Genomic DNA, 25229 nt, shown 5'->3' on the forward strand with positions numbered 1-25229 from the left:
ATCACTTTGACCACTCTTTTAATTGATCACTGTATTTTTTCCTCAAAAAGTAATTTTATCTATCCTTACCAAGTCAACCATAAATGGAAATTGGAACTTTCTCTATCTCTATTTATTTGACCAACCTATCATGACAAACTATTATGAGCAATTTCTTTTAGATAACATACAGAGCACAATATATGACGGTTCAGAATATGTCAAAGTTGGGATTCAGGAAAGTTGCCTTTACATGTTTTAATCCTCCAAGATGGTAAGCATTTCACCATGAACTGTCAAAAAAGTTGAACATTCTAATAATTCTACACTAAAATTATTTTGGCTTTGTTGATATCCTAATTAATTCAATTATTTAAAATCATATTAATTATTTTTTTTCTGGTGAATTGATAGGGTTTATACAGTACAAGAGTTACATACAATGTAAGTCAAATTCAGTTAAAACATCAATTACCGTCTAACATTGCATCATTCCTATAAATAGCCCCTCAGCTTGGAACAGCACAATCATAATCTGCTCATTCATACACAGGCAGTACTTGACTTTGAATGAATGACCTACTACATTTCACCTATGTACCAAATTTGAAAGCATGACAAAAAGTACCACAAAATTTGCAAATTTCAGCTTGATGAGTTCACAGAGTCATCTTCAGGTCACTCCTAGGAACCTGCACACCCAATTAGAAAGTAATGGCATACACAGTTTCAAAGAAGATTTTTTTAACCAAATATGGCAAAACTTGCCCAAAAATACAAATCTGCAAATTGTGCCATAATTTTGATGAATTCTATTTTGAGTTTTCACAAGGTACCAGCACGCCAAATTTTAAAGCGATCCAACCATTGGTTTAAGAGGAAAAGATTTTTTACTAAAATGCCAAAAAAAGAAAAAAAAATCATTAAAAATAGAAAGCATCAAATATTGACATCAAATCTATATGTTTAAATGAGTTGGGCCCAAGGTACCTAAAACCCAAATATGACAATGATCAGATGAGTAGTTCCTGAGTTATTGATTTTTGACCATTTTCGCTTTTTTTTGTACCTCATTAGCATATCTATGGGCCTAAAAAGTTCATTTTAACAACGGCACATCTACATCATATATGGCATCACTACACCAAAAATCAGCTCAATACGTGCAGCGGTTTTGAGTTTTTGCGTTGGACGGACAGACATCCTACATACATACATACATACATACATACAGACAGACATCTCACATACAGACTTTTTTCAACCATATACCTCCCATTGCCATATATGTATGGCAAATGGGAGGTAAAAGGAATTTATTCTTTGAAAGGATATTTTAAAATTGCTGAAATTGTATTTACAGAGTGTTTGCCATGATATGAGCCAAAAATTGACGTATCACTGACAAACACATATGACAGTTGATGAATACGCATTGACTGACATAAACGTGTATGATTACATCGCATTTGCTGAGCAAAGATTACATCACTAATGAATGTCATAAATACTGAAATTACGTTTACAAATTGGCTCAAGACAATTCTCTAAATGCACTACCGTTTTAATAATCAAGATATTTGCCGCTCACACAAGGTATTATTCAATTGAACGGTACTTCCGTGGTGTGGCATGCAATGTATTTTTAATATAGCGTGTCAAAAATCAACAGGATGCTGGTTTATTTTTGTGTCAGCTGAAACAGACGCCCAGTAGACCACAGAGTGATACATGGACATGTATGCCTTGCATGCCTGGAAATCACTTGCAGTGTGTGAGTAATTCATGGTTATAACACACTCTGGCACTCTGATATTCAGACTTAGACACACTGTTTTGAACCCTGACATTTGCCATGTTCATAAAATTATAAATATTACATTTGTTTATGCTACTTTACTCTTTGAAGAAACTACAAAGCGATGAACACTGTTTTGCAAAAAAATCACAAAAACAAACAAGTCGTCTTGTATTACAGTAATAATTTCACATGCTGTGCTGGGTTTTCACATTCATAATTCATCTTTCTCACTTTGGCTAGATTCTGTTTAAATGCACAGAAGAAAGAAAGCAAGACATGACAATAAAGGTACAGTCATGGTTCATTATGCTATCCATGACTCTTTTAACGAATTCTCTCTTGCAACAAGCAGTCTGCTGCTTTCTGTTGCAGTCATGAGGAATGTTACAATTTCTGCATACACATAATTTTCTGAGTATTTTTCTGTTTAAAAAGTAGGTGCTCATAGGGCGAAGGATTCATTTTTATTACAATCCAGATGGACAGTTTTATGTATCACACTAAATACTCTTCAACCTACATATAATATCATCACATTTCATTTCACAGTATTCTACTGGTATTTACTCCACCACAACTTGCCACAAGACAGTTTGGGCGGTTGAGTGAGAAACAAGACTGGTCCCTATGACTAGTGTGGTCCTCAAGAGGAGTGTCTACAGGGATGATCACAAACCTAGGGAAGAATGACCTTTGACCCTTCCACCACATGACTTTAGTTGTGATACCATTGTTTCTCAATGAGGTGGGTGGACCGATATGGAGGGAATAGGGTGTGACAGGGTTTTTGGTTTCACTTGTAGCTGACCAATAGGCCAACAAGAAAGTCTTTATAAAATATGCATTTTCATCGCCACGTGCTTCACACTCCACAGCAAATATGTGACAACACTTTATCAATTACATCAACTGGAGAGGATGATCTGATCTGGCTTTTTAAAATAGGGAACACAGAATGCTGTATAACATTCTATGGTACATCAAATGTAACATGAATTCTAAAACTGAATCAGAAAGAACTACAGTTTCAGCAGACCTTGTTTTTATTTCTCCCACATCACAGGAAATGAAGCGATTCCTAAGTAACATTTGAAAAGTACGGTGAACAATGGCTGTCTCTATCACTCTATCACGTGTATGCAATTACCTACAATAACACAAGCATGGATAAAGAGAGGCCTTGAAATATTTGTAGGATCATGAGTGATAACCAATGAATCAAATCTACATCATTTATTTGATTTAGATTCAATTTGATTTTGAATAAAATATTAATCCTATTCTAGGCAGGTTCATTTGTCACTGTCAGGTCTCTTGGTCAAGAAGTACAACATATACCGGGTATTTTCAGTCTATTAACCATTAGAAAGTACACTAAAATCACATGATTTGAACTGTATTGCTGAGCCAAAAATAAACATGGTGATTTTTACTGACTTGGTATGGGAGTGATCATGCTCCTAACAGCAAGCAGTTTCAGTCATCCTCTAAATATCTCTTTTTATTTTGTCATACTGTGAATTATTTTAGCTGGAAAGCATTAGCTTTTTGCCATAAAGAGACTTTGAATTTTTCACCCAGATTACTTTGGAACACTGCCCAGTGTCTGCTGTAGATACGTAAACACTCTTACAGAATCAGTTGCTGACCCTGCTGAGCCCTTTCTCTTTCTCCAACTCACATAGCTGATGAAGCAAGAATTTTATATAGCACAGTGTATTTATCATCACAAAACGAGATGGCATGCAAAGCCTAACTTTCAATCCTTCCCCGTAAAATGGTAAACATGAGAGTACTTAGCAAAAAGCTGCCCAGTATCGCAACATGAGATTGTCAAAACACGGCATACAGCCTACATTATAAATTGTCAAGCTACCTAAATCGCGCAGAGCTGTTACACTAAGCTGTCTGTAACAGGAATGCTGGCAGGAAATTTTAAATGTCACGAACTAAGTAAGCTAGGCAGATGATAAGAAAGCCAGTGACTATCTTTGTGTCGGTCTTACTAAATGCCATGTGGTGATCCGAAATTGATAATCTAACTATTTGTAAGCTTTCACTTTTTTCAAGAAAAATGATTTTTGACTGATCCAGGACATAAACATCATGATTGAAACTCTGTGCCTATCAGTGAGTTCTGAATTGTGCTCACCTGAGGTGACCCCACGTAGCTTGGTAGGATCACATGTCACTGTACTGTGATGTAGACAGACCGTGTATTTTGTTTACACGCATTATTTTCCTGATCATATGTTTACCTTATGGAAGCATACTGGAAATACGTCAAAATCTAACGATAAATTGCTGGGGTTGTAAAAAGGTGACAAATTACTCCATCAAGCAGAAGGTTCCTGCACAAACAGTGTAGACTAGAGAGAAGGATATGATGTTGATGTAACTGCTGCCGCATACATTAATGTAGTTTAAAACAACAGCATGTATCTCTATCAACCAGGGGATGTACTCAAAATCGGTTTAAAAGCTTTTTCAGACTCGGCTCTGCGCTAGTGAGAGTCACAGAACAGAGAATAGGTGTAGGAAACAGATGAAAGATTCCTGATGAGATGTACGAGGACTTCTGTCATTTATAGAACCACGCTAAAATTGCCAATGCACTCCCATGCATCAATCAAATGGTAGCTGGGTCAATCGTGTACAGATGACACTGTGAATGCATAATAGTGGAGTCTAGCTACTTGATTTCACGACAACATCCCAAAGCAAACACTCATCTGTACAGAAAATGTAACTCTTGGGCAAATAATGGAAAAAATGGTGAAAAACATAATCAAAAATAGGTGATCAATAGCATCAATGGCAGCTGACTGCTATTATAAATTATGTATACATAGTTAAATGTCAATATTTCACGCGTCACATCAATGTGTGTAAATATTTGAGTTATCATGGAAAAGTAGCATTTCTTCTTCATTATTAATCAGAATACTCCCCCATAACACATGTACAATAAATAATGAAAGAAGCTTTAAAACAACATCCACGGACAGAGAATAATACAGACGTCAACCTGTGTGTTTCTTTAGCTAAATTGATTTGGACATGCAAAGTACACAGCGGTGAGAGAACGAGGACTGGTTATGACTCACTGATCACACAGTCAAGCGCAATAGTCAATAATTTATATCCGGATAAGGTCACAGGGTAATGTTTATACAAGTTTCAGCTAGGTTTATGATCTGAGTCTTATTGTGAAAAGACCCCCGTGGCATTGTATTTCCAATGCATCAAAAATATATAAGCTCACATCATTTTTAAGATTTTACGTACTATGTTTAAGTGAGTAATGTAACTGTTATGAAATTGGAGATACAATTTTCCTCACAGTTTTCCTGACTTGAACATAAATATTTCTGTTATTACAAATAACTTTTAATGACTCAAAACAGTACATGAAGATGATCGCAGAATAATAACCATTAGGACAATTACGTGTCCCAGCAGATTTAAAAGACATTCAGATATGTTTTGAACCACAATCTCTTTGGTTGAGGGACTGTTTTTGAACACAATGCAGACAAACGATGGGCTCAATATTCAATAGTATGTGTATCACTTATATATTGTACTTTGCACCATCAAATCATGCCATATATGTAGATGTGTGAGTTTGACACCTTTATGGGCCAAAAGAGGAACCTGCCATATTTCTTGACTGTCAAAGCTATAAAATTTTTCTGTAACACACAATAAAGACTGTCACTAGTGGAATGACACTCAATAAATTTTAAGAGTCAGGAAAAACCTCCATAACTTGGTGAATTTACTGTTGGATGGCCAGTGTTGCACAAAATGTGAAATGAATGTGGCATTGTTGACAAACAATGGACCACTGTGAAATGGGTTGCGCAGCACGGCACAGTGCATATTATGGCTGTACATTGTACACTGCAGTAAGTCTTGTCTACGCAGGTTCAATGATTAATTTGTGACCTAAATCTTCTCCAGTGACAAAGTATGGGTTACAACAGTGAACTCATTCTTATCACCCAAAATCATTTCTCTATCTGAAAGCACCAAGCACTGTCAACCTTTCTTGTGAAAAGCAGGACACTTGTTGAGACAAGAATATCTAACAGCACATCGAGTAATTAGTAATAATACTAGAGGAAGTGTTTTCTGTGGTTTCAAAGTGCTACACTACTTTGCTATGCTAATGATAATTTATTCTTATGCTAATTACCCAAACAAATGCCTACACCTAAATAACAATGCACTGGTAAATTCCACATTGTTGTAGTAACAAGCTGTTATTCTGAGCTGTGTTGATAAACTGAAGTAAATTAATGTAAACAAGGTTGGCCTCTTTCCCTGGTTTCCCACCCTCTTTCCAACATAGGTGAGAAATGGTTTCCCAATGTTGTTTGTTTACAAACACTGGTGGTTCCACTGGGAGTTGAATGATGGATGGCTGGCATGGATGGTTCAGACTGTGACCTCCATGTTGGCTTGTGCAATCTCATTTACATACAAATCAAGTCAGACTCTTTGCCAAGCCATGACTGGATAGTATACACGAAGTGTACTCCAACTTCCAAGAATTTATATTTCCAAAGCTGGTGTTAATGTCTACATTTAATGTACATTTGGAGAAAAATATTGAATTCTGAAAGACAATGTTTTTCCTGCCTGACTATTACATTTGGCGGGGGGTGTTGTCTGGTTGCTGCTACTATGAAATTTAAAGGGGCAAGCCAGAATCCCTTGTTCATGCATTAGTTCTCGCTGCCAGTGTGACAATGAATATTTTACATTCTGTTAGTCCTATGTTTTCCATAGCAAATTTTTATCAAGGTGGTGACTTTATATAATTTGCTTGTCTATCACCTATTCTAATGATTCTTACCACCATCATCTATTAAGGTAGGCGACTCTATCCCAGGGATCAAGTTTATGCTAGTCTTTAAGAGGATTGTGGAAGTTTCATAGCCTTATGTTTTCTTTGAAATTGTAATCCTGAAAGTAAATTTCCTGGCAAGACAATCTGACGCCTGACACAGGCCTTTAGCCTTGACGATGAAATTCAAAGTCTTAACTGTGAAACATTTTTTCTGTTCAAAACAAATTACCCTGAAGATTCTTCACCAGTTTTCACTTGTGAATACTGGTGGTTTCAAGATATCAAAATTTCCTGGTAAAGTTGACCAAAAACTGGCATAAAACTGTTGGGAAGACAAGTTTACTTATACAATGATGCAGACTCATCTGTGCAGACATACCATACTCTTATATCCATTATAACATTGATATCTTCTGAAATCAAATGATAAACATGGCAGTGATACCAATAGCTATTTTTCCACATTCATAGTGATGCAGCTCTGTTCATAATGCCTATGTATGCAGGTACTGAAAGAAATTGCCATGAATGATGTAAACTTTGTCTCAATACAACACGTTCCAAATTCAACAATCAGCAAGCTTATTTTGAAACTGGTAACACACACTACAGAGTCATTATAGATTTAAATGTACAACTGTACGTATTCATTGGTAACTGCTGGTGGCTCCCACACATCACAATGTAAAGTTCCACTTCTTTATATGGTCATGGTGTTGTGACATAAATCAAGACGGAATGGTAAACTACACCAAATACATCACCTATACGACAGCTGAAGTATTAACCACAGGAACTAGGGTTAATGCACCACTGACTTATCTACATGCCTAAGTAATTCAGAGAGGGAAAACTGTCACACACAATCTTGCACCAAGGTCCACATGTCCACTCATTTTCCTATTGTAAAAGACATAAAGCTAAGAAACTGAAATGCTGCTTGACATGATACACCAATGTTCTGTATTATACAACCCTGATACAAATGTACTATTAACTTTGCAAATCATTGTTTATTTCCCCATCAAATTTTAACCTGTTCACCCCCAATACCATGTAAACAGATCCACAATTCCTATGGCTAACAATTGGTTTTGGCCAAACCATTGCGGTGCAAGGGTTAAATTCATTGAAACAATTTGCTTTCTGTTCAGTTTCCTATGGAATATTCCCCTTTTTTAATTGAAGTCTACAGGCAGCCAATGAATGACCTGTGAAAATGGCACTCCCTCAATGACGGAAACCTTGAATGGCCGGGTAAACAATGTAGAATGCTATTTATAACATGTGGAAACCTGCACTATTCAAAACAACATGAACTGACATCATGAATATTCAAAACAGCATGCACTGACATCATAATTATGCAAAAAATCCTAAAACAGTGGCTACAACAAGACCTGCCAAACTTGTACTGCTGTGCAGCCTGAATGAGCAGTATAGCGTATTTGTACCAATATCTACCAATGTTTCTTTTTCACCACAAATTGGCAGGTATATTTAAATGTCAGCAAAATTATGTATAAAATGTGTGTACATAAAATTTAAAGATGCCTTCTGTTTTCATTTTCCATGGCTATCAATACATGGTCACAGGTGTTTTGACCAAAAACGCTAAAAATAATATGATAATATGGCATTCATTTTTCAAAACAAGTTGGCAATGACAACTTGCTATTTTTTCAATGCTGAACATGATTATTTGTAAATTCATTGATAGACCTCTCTTTCAATGACGTGCACACCAAAATGTTGATAATACCAAAATATACATGACTGACGGTTTCAATATCACGTAGCTTCTGTACAGTACGTAGGCTGTCAAAAGCTATATTTCATCCAATTTCACAAATCTGCAGCAGGGAAAGGTACAAATATTTGTGATATTCATGTTTCAGGGATTTATTGTAGATTAAACCTGGGAAAAAGTTATTCATGGAGACATTGCTTCGGAATTCTAGGTTGCATTATGAGAGACACATTTTCTTGGAATTGTCAAATGACTGATTTTCTATCTGACACGCCATGACAAATCAAATGCTTCCATATACTGTAGACCACTTTTAGAAGAGAAATGGACAAATTCCAATGACAACCATGAATCCACAGAACCAAGTGGCCAAAATTTATGGTCACCATAAATTAATCCATAGTTTTTGAAATGTTTGTGAAGTTTTTGAAATATTTGTGAAGTAAATAACTAATTTCAGTGAATAATCAGACCAACAATTGCACATAACCTAGTATTGCTGGGGTCACTAAGAGATAACAGTCAGCATATTTATGTGTACATGTATGATTCTTGTCCCTGCTTAAGATACAATCTGAGTTTGAATTGCGAGATTTGACTGTTGGAAATTTTCATTAATAGTCCACAAGCTTTCAATTTCGCTGAGGACAAAAACTGCTTCAGCGAAAAAAACACTCTTGAGTTGCAAGTACTGATGGCCTAAGGGTAAGCCAATTGTTTGTAAACTAAAACCACAGACTCTTTTTTCGGCAATCGACGGTAAAACCAAGACAAATATGTCATTTCATACTGTACAAAACAATGAACATCTTAATCTTTACCCACATGAATGTGAAAGACACTCAATAGTTTCAAAATTTTGGGTTTATGTTCCTTTCCTATTGCAGGCACACAACTGGCCATTGATGATATCTTATTCGGAGCATGGCAATCATGGCATTATTAGTTGAAGGAGTCTTTTAGGGTCAAAGGTCAGAGTAACAATAACCTGCAGGTCCCATGTTTGAAATGGTGATATACTGTATGCGATTTAATCAAAAAGTTTCTCTCTGCAATATGTTTTCCAATTCTAAATATGTATCAGAATACAACAAAGACTATGATTTCAATGTAGCGAGAGTGGAACAGAACACTGCAAAAAGTTATCATTATCACCAACAATAGCTTCTATAAGTTTGCACAAAAGGCCCGAATTAGACAAGTACAGCCATGCAGTGCAAATGGGAAATTATAAATTATCCGTACTCTGCCTGTCATCATATGTGAAGATTTCAAAGGCAAACTTATACTGTATTACTATTATACTATGACTGTGCTATAGAACATTCGAGAATTTAAGCCTACACAAACACAAAGTAGAAAGATTTGGTCTCAAACTTACATGTACATGAACTTTATACCCATCCATGAACTTTATACCTACAATGTCATGCAAAATAAAGTAAAATATGGAGATAGCAAGGTTGAAATATTGGATATTGTTCACAACAAAACCAGTGATTCATAAATCATTTCAAGCCAACATTATTATTAAATGTTATTTGGTAAGTCAAGGTTTGTGCAATGTAGATTTTGTAAGATATCAGTTCTTTGCACGAAAACGTCTGATAAGATAGAGAAACCATAAGTCACGGACAGGGCAATAAGTGACTGAGAAATTCAATTTCTAATATTTTATGAACGATGAACACAACAATTCACAAGCTACACTCAGCATTGAAATATCAAAAAGAACTCCAGTCACAAAAACAAAAGCATAAATTTCTTACTATATCATTGCATGTAAACAAATCTGTACTGATATAGATAGAGGTGTAGATTGTTTGTTTATCCCGCTTTGCATACTTCTGAAATACCCTGAATGCCTGATGCTGTATTTCTTTTCCTCTATATGGTCCATTCACCGGTGGATATAAGTCACCATTGGTCATTGATACATCAGGATCTCTAATAAAGATATTTATCTGATGGTTGAGTTTGCGACTGAGCAAACAATCTGATAATGTGGATTTCGAAATGTTGCAAGCAAAATTTATGGCGCTGGTAAACCAAATTGACAGACTTTACCCCTAGTATTGGATCCTAACACACCCTTTTCATAAATTGTAAACCAGGCTGACCTGCTTCGAAAATGAAACCCTCAAGACGTTTTTGGTAATGTTTACTTCAATAACAAAGCACCTATGTTATGTGCAAATACATGTACAATCTATGTCTGTGGACTTTCCTAAATGAAAATAGTGTGGCTGAGAAACAGAGGTGTGAAAAATTGGGAAGTGAGAACATGATTTAACTTAAGGCTGAGAAATGTTTGCTTTTCAATTTTAACCTTGGTTCCCCTGACATACTTTCAAATCTCAGGAAAGTGAAAAAAGAATGAGAAAGTAATAGATATGTACGTGTATACATACATGTGTTTATAGTTTGAAATGCACGGTATGGAGAGGTCAAAGTTCAAATGCAAATGAGAATGATGCCTGTACCCACACATTATCTTGGCAAGTCATCTTGTTCAGGTGCTCATTATAGAACTTCCATTAGTCAAACAAACAATACAGCTCATTTACCATCGTTTGAACATTACTTTTCTTACAGTGTGAATGATACTTCTGTAAATTTTTCTGCCTGTTCCTTCATACACTGGCATATGAAGTCTGAAACTGGTATGGATACACTTTCAGTTATGCCTTGCACCACAGACACCAAGATGATAATGTATCACCACTGTGACCAGTGGATCAAAGCCAAAATTCCTGTAGAAGTGTCCTACTTTAGACTGGAGCATGTAAGTTTACGATACAAGGTCAAAGGTCATGCTGTGGATAATAAATGTATCTGAAAAGAATGGCTGTTTTCTGACAATACACACTGTGTATCTCACTATCTGTGACAACATCAACTATTCTTGCAGATATGCCTTTGTGACATCAAAAACCTGGTCCTATCTAGTCATTCTCAGTCAGCATGAAAATCATGAAGAAGCAAGAAATTGACTGTCACACACCACCGCACTGTGACAAATCCTGGTACTCAAACTTTGGAGTCTATTAAAATATTCAATAAGGACCATGTTATGCTTTTACTGCTTTTTAAGAACTACACTTCATACAGATAGATCAACCTGGTAGACTCCATGTTTTCTTGAATAATCAAGATGTATCCTGCTGGGCACATACATGTACCGCCATGTTTTGTAAATCAGCAATCAAAAGGAAAACAATTTGCCAAAACTTGTAACTGTGGCAATAGCTATATTAAATTTACAAACATATCAATTGAAAATTTATACACTGATAGATGTGTAAGCACACACTTCAAAATATCGAATAGGCTTTTCTCAAAGTACGCTGTCGCTGCATGTGTACAAGAAAACAGCACCACAGCGGTCCCTAGAAATGATTGATTTCATAAAGTTCACCTGGACGAGATCTGCCAGAGCTTCATGTAAACAACTATGACCTTATTATGAACCCATTCTGCTGGTCGCTTGCCTCGGCTTTGGTTGCCCACAACATCTGTGTATAACCACTTTAGCTTATACGTACACTCTACAGATGCTGAAACATGTCAAAATATACCTTGCTTTTACAGCACAGACGAGGGACAGAAATGCAAACAATGCATTCCCAGCACATGTAAATGCTGCAATAAGGTTAATGCCCCCTAAACCAGGTGCCTAGATTTCCTGATGTGGCACACAAATCTTTTTCATTTCTTACAAGCCAGTACATTTCCCTAATGAATGAGTGCAAGAATCACTGAAATGTAAATAACTGGTCAGAAACAAATGCTAAATATTATTTCTAACAAATGTAATTTCACCATGCAATGATCACAATAATACAGTCACTTTGAGGATTTTGAAACAGTAAGGGCATTTCTGGAGTGTTACTTATATAGCTACGGATTATGCAGTGTTTTTGAAACACGCTTGGCAAAAGTTGTGATCCCCAGTAACAATGTATTCTACATTGGCCTATGGTGTACATGTAGTTTTACAGACAGTTGATGAATGAAATTGTGCCTGTACAATAGGCTAGGCATATAAAATCAAAATATACAGCACCACTGACATACTGTACATAAGAATAAGAGGCACTCATCAATATTTATCAGAGTCTTGTTTGGTAGTCAAGACAAAGATAGCCCACACCAAGGGTGTTTTATGTTCATTCTAACTGTACACCAAGACAAACAGCTGATCCTCCCCTTTTATTTGGTCTACAAACACTTCCAAAAAAAGAGCCATTCTCTCAATGGCTGCTGAATGGATGCCATAGAACAGTTAGAATCACGCACTGGACATAACTGATTCTAATATCATTGATGTGTCTCTGGATAACCAGACTTCAAAGGTCTCATTGCACAGACAAAGGCCAGAGTAAACCAAATTTTCCACTTAAAGCCACACAAACACAAGTATGACAATAGCTTGGCCTAGATCACCATAAACACACAGCTGAAAATGTCCTTCAGCATTGGATCTGAAATGTGGCTACCCACTCAACAGGAATCTAGCTTGAGTTGAGGTACATATGATATTCAAGAAATGATATCAATGCATAGTATTAGATAACAAAGTACTACAGGTTTATGAATCAAGAAGGGGGAATGTTTGATCAATCCTTCTTTGTGTACAAAAAGTAAAGAATTTCAAAACACAGGCCAATTGACGGATAAGATTTGGAGACTAGCAGTTTCTTGAGAAATATGCATGGGTCTACAGATCCATGCAACTTGTTATAAATCTAGGTTCCAATCGGCATGATGAACATGCCTTTTTCGCAATCATCCTGTCCTCAAAAGCTACACAGCGAATTAATAGGATGTAAAATTATAAACACTGATGGAACCAGCAAAACACAAGAATTTGTAGAATGTTGATGAGCGAAAGAATACCGCTACATATAATTTACTTGCCACCACAGCGATATGAACCTCTTTTTCTCCGCATGGATTCTCGCATTTCATTTTTAAATCTTACCAGAATGATTTTAAAGCATTTGTCTAAAACTACCGTGGACAACATACAGTGCTGTGCGCCTGATCACTTTACATTTTGCATTCATTTAATTTTCACAAAATTCATCCCACCTTATGATTTTACACAACATCACTGTTCAGATCTTGTACAGTACAACTATAAGGGGAGACATGAAAATGCTCTGGTCTGCAGGGTCACAGCTGTGTTACTCCAAGGGTGAATTTATCTCTTCCTGCTTAGCTTCATTGAAGGGAAATGCTGTTTTATATTTACTGATCTGTAACTCCATAAAACTGACACTGTCAGTAAGTTGATACACTGTAGATGTAATATCTCCGAACTTATGGTTTTGAATGGAATGCACTGTACCAAACAAAAATTAGTTTCATCTTTACACTAGGCTGTACAAACAACAATCATATTCTATCCTTTCAAACGTACACTCATTTACATTCATAGGCACTAGGCAGGTTGTGTATATGGAGTCGTCTTTGCTGTTCTGATGGTACATGCTAGCTCATTGAATTTTGACAAAAATGTTTGAGAGACATCTCCTCATGCACATAACCCTATATTTGCACACTTCTATTACAAACAATGAATGAGGGCACGTACTGTACTTTTTTGAATACTACAGTGTCACCACACTTTTCTGTGTACCTGCATGGTGCTGGGTATTGCGACATCTTTATCAGGAAATCGGCATGGCCAGCATTGTACAACTTTTCCCCCCTCACAAATGAGGTCAGCACCACTGAAACTCGGACAACTATTTCTTGTATGGGGCAGTTCTTATGGTCAACAGCCCAAGTAAATCAAAACATAAATGTTCTTGCTCTACTGTGAAATCTGAATGAAGAGTTGCATTGGCTATCAAGTCCTTGTTTTGAACTCAAAAGCTACAGTTTCGAATTTGAAATGAGGGTTAGATATTTGACTACATACGCCAACTTACTGCCGGTTTATGATTGAACACATTAAGAAATTTCCTCTCAATCTGTCCCTTCACTACTACTGCATGACCAGACCATGAGCACATGTGCCTCTGCCATGCTGTCACTACTGCATCCACACAGGAGTGGTGCGTACTACTGCAAAGACGTGACAGAAATCTGCACGTCGCCTACACATGTGACATACTTGAATCTGTAGTACAGTACATTCGATGATGAAAGCAAAGAGTTTAATTAATGAGCAGACTTGACAGACTTAGACACATTTTGTAAACTATACAAATGCCTAACATTGTATTCAAAAATTATCAAAGTCGGTAACCATAACCAATGACCAAACCTGCCCCTTTTTTTATGAATATTTATATTTGAACATATCTGCTGACATCAGACACCCACTCTCCATCGAGTCTACAACCCATTGTGTAGTAAAAGGGGTCTAGTACACACAGCGGAAGCTACAGCCTCATTTTGTCTTTTCACTATGCAAGTCTTTATATGATAGACTATCATTGTGAAGACTTACAATTCCTGGCTTACTGATTCTACAATATTTTCTGCACTTTATGAGGTCAAACAAATTTGACCAAACAATGAATAGGCACAGTAATTGTGTGGAACATGTAACGGATTGAAAAAACAGTGTTTACAGTATGAGAGAACTGATGTATTTCTATTTGCTTTGTATTTCACCATATTGGTCATTTTTATTGAATTACAAACAGTAAAAAATAGGGACAGCTCAAAATACCACAGACTTTCACCAAGTGTGGATTATCATAGAATATTGACATATACTCTTTAATACAACATCAATATTTTAAACACCCACAAATTGTAAACAGCTGGTGTGAACTGTACAGAATCTCACTGATTCAGCATACAACATTTGTAAATGCGTAAATACAAGTGTTTGTTGATGGGGGCTATTAATTAATACTTCAATGGTCTTAACAGTTTAAAGTGGAAAGTTTCAATCCAAGGGCTAGAAAAGGCCCATGAACTTCATGTTCATTGTGGTCAGTCATCGTATGCTAATGAAAGACATGCAAATAAACTCCCTGTGTTTTTGTTTGCACAGCTGGATATTGTTGTCATAATATGCTAAAGCAACTGAAAGCTAGACTTTGCACGATAAAGCACCATCATTTATGCACAGGATGTCAAATTATTTTAAATCTTCCCTGAACAAAACTTTAGAAATGTTCTTGAAATGGCAGGGGTATATGTCTAACTATGCCAATTTAAAGTTCACTTAAATTTTCCAAACTTTCACATTGTACACAAGATTCACACATCAGATGACCTTCTTCAGGTCAAGTTACAGAACAAGGTTTGACTCCAGAAGCTCTCTTGGGCCTCTACCTCCGTCCCTTTAAAATTCTGTATCTTGGTACTATATCAGAGAATGCATGTATGTACATATATAGTGAGCAGTTCATGGGAGCCTACTTTTGTGATGAAGGCTGACATTTTACAATACATGGTTATATTTACAGTATGCTGTGTGTCTTCATTATTCACTAATGTTATCAATTACAATTAATTAATGCCAATACATCAAATCTCTATTATTATATAAATTAACCTTCAGATTTCACTCTTCATGGAATCAATTATAAACGGCTTCATCGATATCATGGTTTCCATGGCATTTTTAGCTGTTTATGCAGTATTTTAATAAATGATTTGTATTCACACAAGCAAAACCAAAATACTGAATATTCAAATCAACCATTGGAAATGCGAATACAAAATATAAAACGTAACTTTGAATCACAGTCACGGTTCTCAAGTTTTTTAACAATCTATCCATATGTGGTTAATTATACTATTTTCACAACAAAAAAATATGCAGATTATACATTGTTATGTAAATCACACCACTCTGATTTACCAAGCTGTGAAGAACACAGATTGTATTTTTGACCAATGCACAGAACATATACTGAATGTCTTCAATGTGTAATGGAAAGATGTTAACAACAAAAGCCATTTCCAAATGCATTATGGTTTCCCCTAAGCATATCCACTGGTGATACTCAATAAGATGTGAACTGACATTCACACATGGATCCCTGAGAAAGTCTGTTTTGTATACCATTAGAGGACCAACAGAGAATACAAACATCCCCTGCTGTGTAAGTTTATCCACAGAAACCATCAATGACACCTTGGACCATTGATGATGACATGATGCTTGTATGTGGTCAATTTGGTGAATAATCACTACATTTTGTAGTTAGTTTGCAAGCAGTGCAAAAACTACCTTGATTTGTCTCTGCTTTAAATCCTGCATCACTTCACTCCCTTCTTTTTTTCACCTGACCTCAGGGTGTGTACAAATATAATGGAAGCTCCCATTTACAAGACCGACATTGTTTGTACCAGTCGTCAGGCCTGAAAGCGTTCAAATGAAGCCACCATCTTCTAGGCATTTAGAACTCAGCATGATATCTGGTCAAGGGGATCTTTTGGCCCATTTATGTATCATGTACACAGCAAACTATAACATGCACTAGTTTCAAGTGAAAACCCATGGCTGTTCATGACTAGAAGTTTCACTCGTGAACTGTGAAAAAGATAGACAAAACAATAGTGATCACACAGCTGAACTATTCATCTGGCAATCATGAAATGAAGTTACCAACAGCCTTTAGTTTCAACTAGAAAACGTGTGTGTGTGTGCATGTACTAGTGTGTGTGTTGTGTATATGGCTTATGGCAACCTCTGAACTTGGGCACTAATTCCCTAGGACATCTGTATACTTTGATACTATACTGTATATAAACCATACATATATATATATATATATATATATATATATATATATATATATATATATATATATATATATATATATATATATATATATATATATATATACACACACACACACACACACACACACACCTTTGGTAGTTGTAAAGTGTCCATCATAGGGCTGAAAACAACAACATGATCTGTGATCAAGGTTCCATCTTGTTACCTGAGAATACTTGCTCACTTTTGACCTGAAAACTCTCCTTCATCACAGTTCTGTACATTTGCTGTCTTAATATCCAGTACAGGTTGCATCATCGACTAGCAAGGGACATAGACAGTCAAGCTGTCGTTACTTGCAAACAATCTATCCACCATTATTTAAATAATGCAACTCACAACACCTCTCAACTCACACCTATAAACCTATTAATTTTCAGTGCACAACCGAGCAATATATCCTGTTTAAATTCTCACAGGAAATCTGGCCTTGCATAAAAGAATACAAAAATTATATAAATAACCGAGGTGTGGTTGCAACCAGATATTGAAATTTGAAGAGCTCTGTTTTTCATATTTGCGATTGTGTGTCCTTTGGATTATTTTATTCAGTTTGTGGCCTTTGTACCTATGCTAAAATGTGATTGTATTTTTGTTGACACTCTTGACCAACAACCAGCTTTATTAGACTATTATCCACCAAGACAATTCCTCCACTGTAAAATATGGAATAGAAACGAGCATTTTATTGCCATTTTCCCTCTTCTTTTCGGTCGTGTAAAAAAGTGGAAACCAAGATCTGTCATCACTTTGTTAATTAAAAAATATAAAAAGTCAATCAATGCATTTTCGGCATCACGCACGCAATTCACATACAAAGTTACACATAGGAGTGGGTAATTTGATGCCATTGCCAACATTGCTATGCCAAGCACAAGCCATAAATTGCAACGTCACGGCGCGTAACATTATTTTGTGAACAGATTTCCAAAAATTTATGTAATCTGTTCGCAAAATGTGAAAGGGCCTGTTTGTTTACATTCAATGCAGATGCAAATTCGTCTAGATATCTGTACTGTAACCAAAGCACACCACAGTACCACGAGTTACGTCCTTTTGTTTTCGGACTTTCCACGCTAAAAATCGGTAAAATCGCAAGAAATAGCCTGTCTAGGCAAGGGAAACAAGAATTCAAAAGGGTTCTAAAACGCCGTAAAAAGGTACAACCGCTTCTACAGGGAGCTCTGTCAAACGGGTTTGCCACGAGGTCTGTGCTCTTTAACAACTCAATGCTAAACCAGGCTTGTTGACCGTGCATGATACAACTAGTTTTGTTTTGGAAGTTCACAATACTTACGTTCTCGGAAGCTGCAGCGGATTCGCTCCCCTTCTTTGAAAAATGCCGTCCACGAAGATACCGTTCTTCCCGGAACAGTGCATAAAGAAATTTGGAGTTTCAAATACAATTTCTAAATGCTTTCTTGAAATGAAGCTAGAATGGCCCATGTTTACATCCACTTCTCCCTGACTGCTGTTTCGCCCGATGGAAATGCGATTTTGTCGCATCAAATACTCGAACTCGCGCCCTTCTAGGCGCGCTAGAGGTACACCTTTTACTGAAGGGATATTCCATGGTATCCTAGTCGGGCTTGAAGGGGCTGATTTTAGCGCAAGGAGCGCATAGGCGTCGTTGTCTGTGGGTTGCTTCAACACAGACATTCCGATGCTGCGTGAGGAAAACAGCAAAATGGCCGACCACGTTAATAGAAATTTACCACTTTCTCAACAGCAACATCCAACGCGTCTATTTTACCCACAATGCAATTTAGGCGACCATTGAATGGGGTGATCTTTCAAAAATGTAAACAATATTTCGACACGGCCTACTGTTATGACATGGATTTTAAATAAAACGGAATATATTTCGACACAAACTTTAAAATAACCTGGTCGAAAATAACACAGACTGTTATTGTAAACAAGCATGTCATTGCAAAAAGAATTGTGCAAGCCTTTTTACACTCAACTATATATTTTTTTTTTATGAAACATCGCCCACAATAAAATAATGCAGGTCATTCAGACTTTGTTTTTTCATGAAACAAAATTAAGGTTTCCATTCAGAGATATGTCTTTATTACGTATATATACATTTCCTGTTCAAAAATATATATGACTCGTGCCCAGGAACGTCGTCCTATAATGATGCATAAAGCCATTTTTTAACATCAGCATATACATTGCACTCTCAGGCAATTCACAATGGATTGAGATGTAAAATATTCCAGACAATGTAGTCAGTTTGATATAGGTGTATTGGGAAGAGGTTTCTTTCTACATTACACTCAATGACAATAATTATTATTCTTGCCTTGTTATTTTTTATACCATACCACATGTAAACACTATTTGTTGTTAAACTACCAAAGGCCTATTGATTGGTATAGCTTGTACAAGGTCAATTCAAGTAGTTGTTTTTGTAGCAGACGGCAAAAATATATGAGAGACTCTTAATAGTGTTTCATTTGTGTCAAGGAAACATCCACAAACACTGCTGAAGGGAGAGAAGTGAGGGGCGCTTGAAAATTCTGATTATATGTTATTTGGAGGGGAGGGTAAAGCTAGTTATGCATGCAGAGGGGCTGCATAAAAACATAACAAACACCAAATATGTGTCAATCTTATGATTCAAAAGAGAATCATATTAGAGTATAATTTCCATCATGGATGTCATGAAAAATTGACAGATTTGTATTTAGTGCAATGGACATTATTAATTACAAAACTGTTAAATGTTATCAATGTCAAATTGTTCAAAAGCAATATACAAACTCATGTCAACTGAGAATAGGAAATTACTTAATCTCAGCTTTGAATCACAAGTTAAAATTTGTGACTACATAAGCCTCAACCACTGGATGCCGGGCACTGATCAGGGTTCCCTTGACAGTCACCTGACTTAATGAGATAGTGGAGTCCATATGTATTATTCATAAACAAAATATACTTTTGAACAGACACACTATGAAATGAAAGTGGACAAATACTTTTAAGTAATATAATATATGCTTCAAATAAGGTCAAACTTATAGAATGCAGTTTTCAAAACAGAAATAAAAACAGGAAACACGGGCAGAATCCATTGTTTTAAAGAAGTAGCTGCACCTTTTGAAAATATTGTCAGATTTTTTTCTATGTACTAATAAAGTATAATTTCTAGGTCTATACTTCCCAAAGCTTATTGAATAACCTGCTTTTCAGTTTTGAGCGCCAACATATCCATTGTGGGTATCAAAAGCATTTTTACTGTAAATGACTGAATTGAAGATTGGATGTGAACTCAGCTTTGAAGGAATTGAAAGACTCAAAACTTTAAGCACCAACAAAGCTGGTTTATACACACAGTGCTGTGTTTGCACATAGACAGTAGATTAGGGAAGACTTCCCTCTGCTGTCTATGGTTTACAAACCATTGAAGTGCTTTTACATATATGTCAATTGTTAAAATGTCAAAGCAGTATGCATCTATACAATTAAAAGTCTTGAACTTCTCCTATTTTGCTCACCTTGAGGTGACTTCAGATTATTCTCTCTTGAAATTCATTATTAAGACTGGAGGTCATATGCAAAACTAGAATTAAGACAGTCACACCATCTCAAATTTGAAATTCATAATGTCCACGAAAAAATCTGTGTCAACCCAGTCGGAAAAATTGAAGCGCAGAATTTTATGAAAACAAGATTATGAACACCCTATGTTCTTCTTTATTGTCAAAAACACTATGACTGACATACTTGCAAATATGATAAAGCGTTTGAAGGACTACTAATTTTCTAAAACATTTCTACCTGAGGGGTGTAATACTATAGGGAAAAAATATTTCAAAGTATTCCAATTTTACTATTTTTTGTCTTGCATTGGAAATTAATTGAATCATTGGTTTACAGCTTTTAGTCAGAAAATCACAATGCAATAAGGTGACCTTGCATAAAATATCTATCATTGTTTTGAATTTTGACAATAATTTCAACAATCTCAAATAAGACTAAAATACACTACTGTAGAAGTAAAAAATTGACATTTGGCCAGGTTTAGGCACTTCACAGCTATAGTGCATAGTATACACACAGCTTTTAAGTAATTTTAGTGTTGGCAGGGAAGTACTAGTGTAAATACTTGAAAATATTTACGGTATGAGTAGGATGAGGTATGGAATTGTACTTAGGCTCCAGGGCCTGGGGGACTCTGGAAGAAAAAGGAGATTTTTCAAAACCCTCAGGCGTTTTTTGAATGCTGCCTTATCAACCCCCCTCCTCCACACGATGATATCTAAACAGAAACAAACAAACAAACAAAATACAAAATACAGAGAAACTTATAAAGCAATGCAATTATATTGAAGAGTATGGACTTGTTCAATGCCATATGCTATCTGCCAAAGAGAGTGTATGATGCCAATGGGGGGGGGCACTAACATTAATGTTTGTGGTGTTTCTACAAATAGTAAAAAAGTTTTTTCAAAGTATTAAAACAGTAAATAAAAAAATAAAGAATTCTTCAGTGTATAAACAACAAATTAAAAATCGCAATAGCTACTATGAAATGTCAATTGATGGTTGAATGATTTGACTTGAAATTTTGGGGACTACAGTTCAGGAAAAATCATGCAAAGCTTTTGTGGCCTGTAATGCTTTATGGTAAACACATTCAAATTTTGATTCATGCAGCCATCACAAGTTCCAAATTTATTTATAGACTTTCACAAGCTGAAATGGGAGTTTCTGTACGGTGAGCTTATTGTACATAAAACTCCATCAACTCTTTTGTTCAAACCGATCCTTTTTACGAACACCACTTCACTTGAAATTTGACAACTTGAATAATTGTGGATGACATCATCGTCCATTATATGTTGACTGAACTAAAACAGGAGGAAATCGACACAGTGTTACAAAATACAGCATCGAACTGACGCAGTAATGAGAGACATCAGATTTTATCGTTTCACTCACTCAAGAGGTAATTGCCTTCTCTCTTGTGTGATCATCCAATCTGAAACCAAAATGCATTTCAGGAGCAATATTGATTGAATTCAAGAAATTCACTTCGCAGTCTTAGATACATAACAGCCCTCTCCCAGTAAAGGCAAATGGTTCCTGTGATAGGATATCACTGGTTGGCTAATGACACACAGCCATGAATACTATCATTGTATCAAAACAAATGCATTATACTATTGTAAAACATTAGTTTTATGTAAAAGACCAATTAGTTATTTAAGGAGATGAACTTGCTCAAGACAAAGCATACACACGTGCTAGATCACCGAATTGATATTAAACTACGGAGGCAATTTCACGTAATTTTTCCATGATCAGACATCCACGAGTCAAGTACAATACATGGTACTTTATTGTCAAATTGTTCACTGAAATACCTAGTATCTATCGAGCAACAAGTCATAATTAAAATGTGCAGACAGAATTTGTGTGTCCTAGTCTGCTAAGAATAGAGAAATTGTTCTCGGAACGTTACGTTGGCCTGATGAAATCAAACGGCTGGTGAAATACGCACAATTTCCATTAGCTGCAGGCGCAAACATGTCTAGCTGTCGTAATATTTTTAATATCCTACAAAGCCACATTGTATCTGCAGGCTGTCACATCTCTAGGGAGGAGCAGGACATTTCCAGAGTCTTGTTTCAGTTGCCATGGAGACACATATATCCCATCCTGTGTTTAAATCATTTATAGGGTTTGCATGGCATTTGCACTGTGTACAAGTGTAATACCTCGACTGAGGAGGGGTGCTGGAAACAACGCTGATCCGAGGTTTATGGAAAAAAATACCTAGCTCTGACTTTCAGTTTCACATCTGGGACTGCAATTTCAAAAGATTTTTCATGAGCCACTCAATGTGGATTTTTTTATTTATTGTTTCATATAAATCAAAATTTTATGCTTAAGTTTTTCTATACCTTTATTAGCGTGTGTTGATGTCTGGGTTTTTTATGAATAGGACACTGATCTCAGGAACGTCATTCATGGTATCAAAGTCCAATGTTTTGTTTATAGTTTCAGCAGTGTGAAGGGGAGAACAGTAACACCTCCAAATAATTTTCTGTCAATTGTTTAGGGGACCATGTTGCTTGGAACTGAGCTGATATTGTACAGTCTACAATAAATGTTGTCAAAAAGGTTAGGTTGTATGTTGATTTTGGAAGAAATTTGTGGAAAAAGTGTGAAATTTGCAAAAAACAAATTGTTCAACAAGGAAGTCCATGCTAATATAACACAATCTCAGAGCTCATTGACACAAATTAGGGAGGCCAACTGAAATTTTGAAATGTTCAATCTGCATTTTAATTAATGTAGTTTTTTAGATTTCAATGAGAGAAGCTAAACTTTTTAATTTTCGAAATTGGATGAACGGTTACAACTTTATAGCTTTTTAAAACATTCACTTTTACTCTTTCTGTAGAAAGTCAATACATATAATAACAATGGGAACAATGGGACAAAAATGAAGGAGTTTTAGCTGAAATTTACAGTAAATTTGCTGTAACTTTGTTAATAAAACATCTTTTTGTACAAATTTGGCATGGAGATAGATTTCAATGGCACACACAAATGTATCCTAAAATTACGTGATTACGATGGTGGCCATATTGGATTTATCCATGGCAACGGATGAACGACACTTAACGAGAAATGACAAAAAGAAAATATTAAGCTCAAATGGCATAAGTGATATATCAAATTGAAGGTCTTTTTGAGCTGATGACACTTTTGAATAGCTCTACTGCATTAAAACTACCTACAAAAGTATTTTATCCAAATAAAGGCTTTCAAAACATCACCACTGGGGCCATGTGGAGTTTTGACATTATTTGGTAAAGGCTTCTTCAATTTTATCAGTTTCAGAACAATTTGAAACTTAGAATTTAATTTAAGGATTATTGGTTAAACCTATGTTCCAAAATTATTGATCATCTTTAAAATTCAGGAGTAAATTGAATGAGAAGTCGATGTTTGGAGGTGCTAAAAATTGCACACTTGTCATGGTAAAGTTATCAGCAACTAAGATGGTCTCATCATACCACCTGTCAGACATGCAAATTTCCTTTGTTACAAACATTTAAAAAAATCAATACCCTTTCTTTTGCCAACACAGATGCAACTTATTTCCTTAGTTTCCTTGAAAATATTGTGTATGGCTGTCAAAAATCTATGTCGACAAAATCACAAAATTGCTATCTCCTCTGCGCAAAAGGGATTGATCTTCTCATTATTCACCGTGAGAAATTAGAGAATTATGATTATCAAAACTATGGTCCAAGAATTTTGATATATGGACCGAGCTGTTCTGTGTACAGAAGAAATTTGCTCCAGTTCAATGAGTGATCTCCGTGTGTACGGATCATGGAGAATTGTGGGTAGCCTCACTTACTGTGAAGCGTGGTCAATATCTTTGTCAATAAATACGTGAGCTGTTCAAAATTTCTCATTTTTCTAGCAAAAATTCAAAAGAAATAATGATAAACTGCGTACTAGAGGACGTTTCACTGAGAGTTGGTCGGGTTAGGTCTCGGAAAAATCGCTCTCAATTTTTTGTCTCGGATTTGGTCATATACACTGCCCTATGTTGGTGAAGAACCTTATATCGCGAGAAAGAGCGAGATCTGGGCTTTCAAATGAGTATTCGATGTAAGGGATGTTTGATTGGCTCACCTTCAAAAATGCGTTTCAAAATCAGTGATGTAAATATTAGGTGCTGCCATGTTTCAGATCGCCGTTCCGGTACCGTTTCTAGCTCAATTTGGCAGTTTATTCAAAAAGTAAGTAGTTCATATAAAGAAATAAAAAACATATGAGAGAATAGCTGCATTTTTAATTTTTAGCCTCATGTATTTTTTTCCACAATTTTCTTTCCCGTTATCGATGTTTTTCAATTTTGAACATGACTAAGTCACTGGTGATTGAGTGTCAATTCAGCACGTCCTGGGCGACCTGCTGGCCTCCCTACACAAATGTTCAGTAAAATCATGACTGCAGACTACGCTTTCCTCTGACATTTTTCTTTATGATCTGTTCTCTGAAGTGGCTATTTTTTAATTAAAAGATCTTGAAAGCTGGGCAA

General features: G+C 36.0%; 1 protein-coding gene across 2 annotated transcripts in view; it reads right to left on the bottom strand.

Annotated features, from left to right (window-relative positions):
• LOC139151788 (forkhead box protein K2-like) overlaps positions 1-18867 on the bottom strand; it is a 30498-nt gene extending 11631 nt beyond the window's left edge. Inside the window, exon 1 of one of the 2 annotated variants that reach the window (XM_070724777.1) lies at positions 18447-18867. In XM_070724777.1, the coding sequence (XP_070580878.1) occupies positions 18447-18808 (362 nt within the window). In that variant the 5' untranslated portion in view covers positions 18809-18867. The remainder of the gene's footprint in view (positions 1-18446) is intronic. The other variant, XM_070724778.1, reaches the window with a different exon arrangement.
• Positions 18868-25229: the final 6362 nt, after the last annotated feature.

This window comes from Ptychodera flava, chromosome 15 (assembly GCF_041260155.1).
Source record: "Ptychodera flava strain L36383 chromosome 15, AS_Pfla_20210202, whole genome shotgun sequence".
In the NCBI taxonomy this organism is placed as follows: domain Eukaryota; kingdom Metazoa; phylum Hemichordata; class Enteropneusta; family Ptychoderidae; genus Ptychodera; species Ptychodera flava.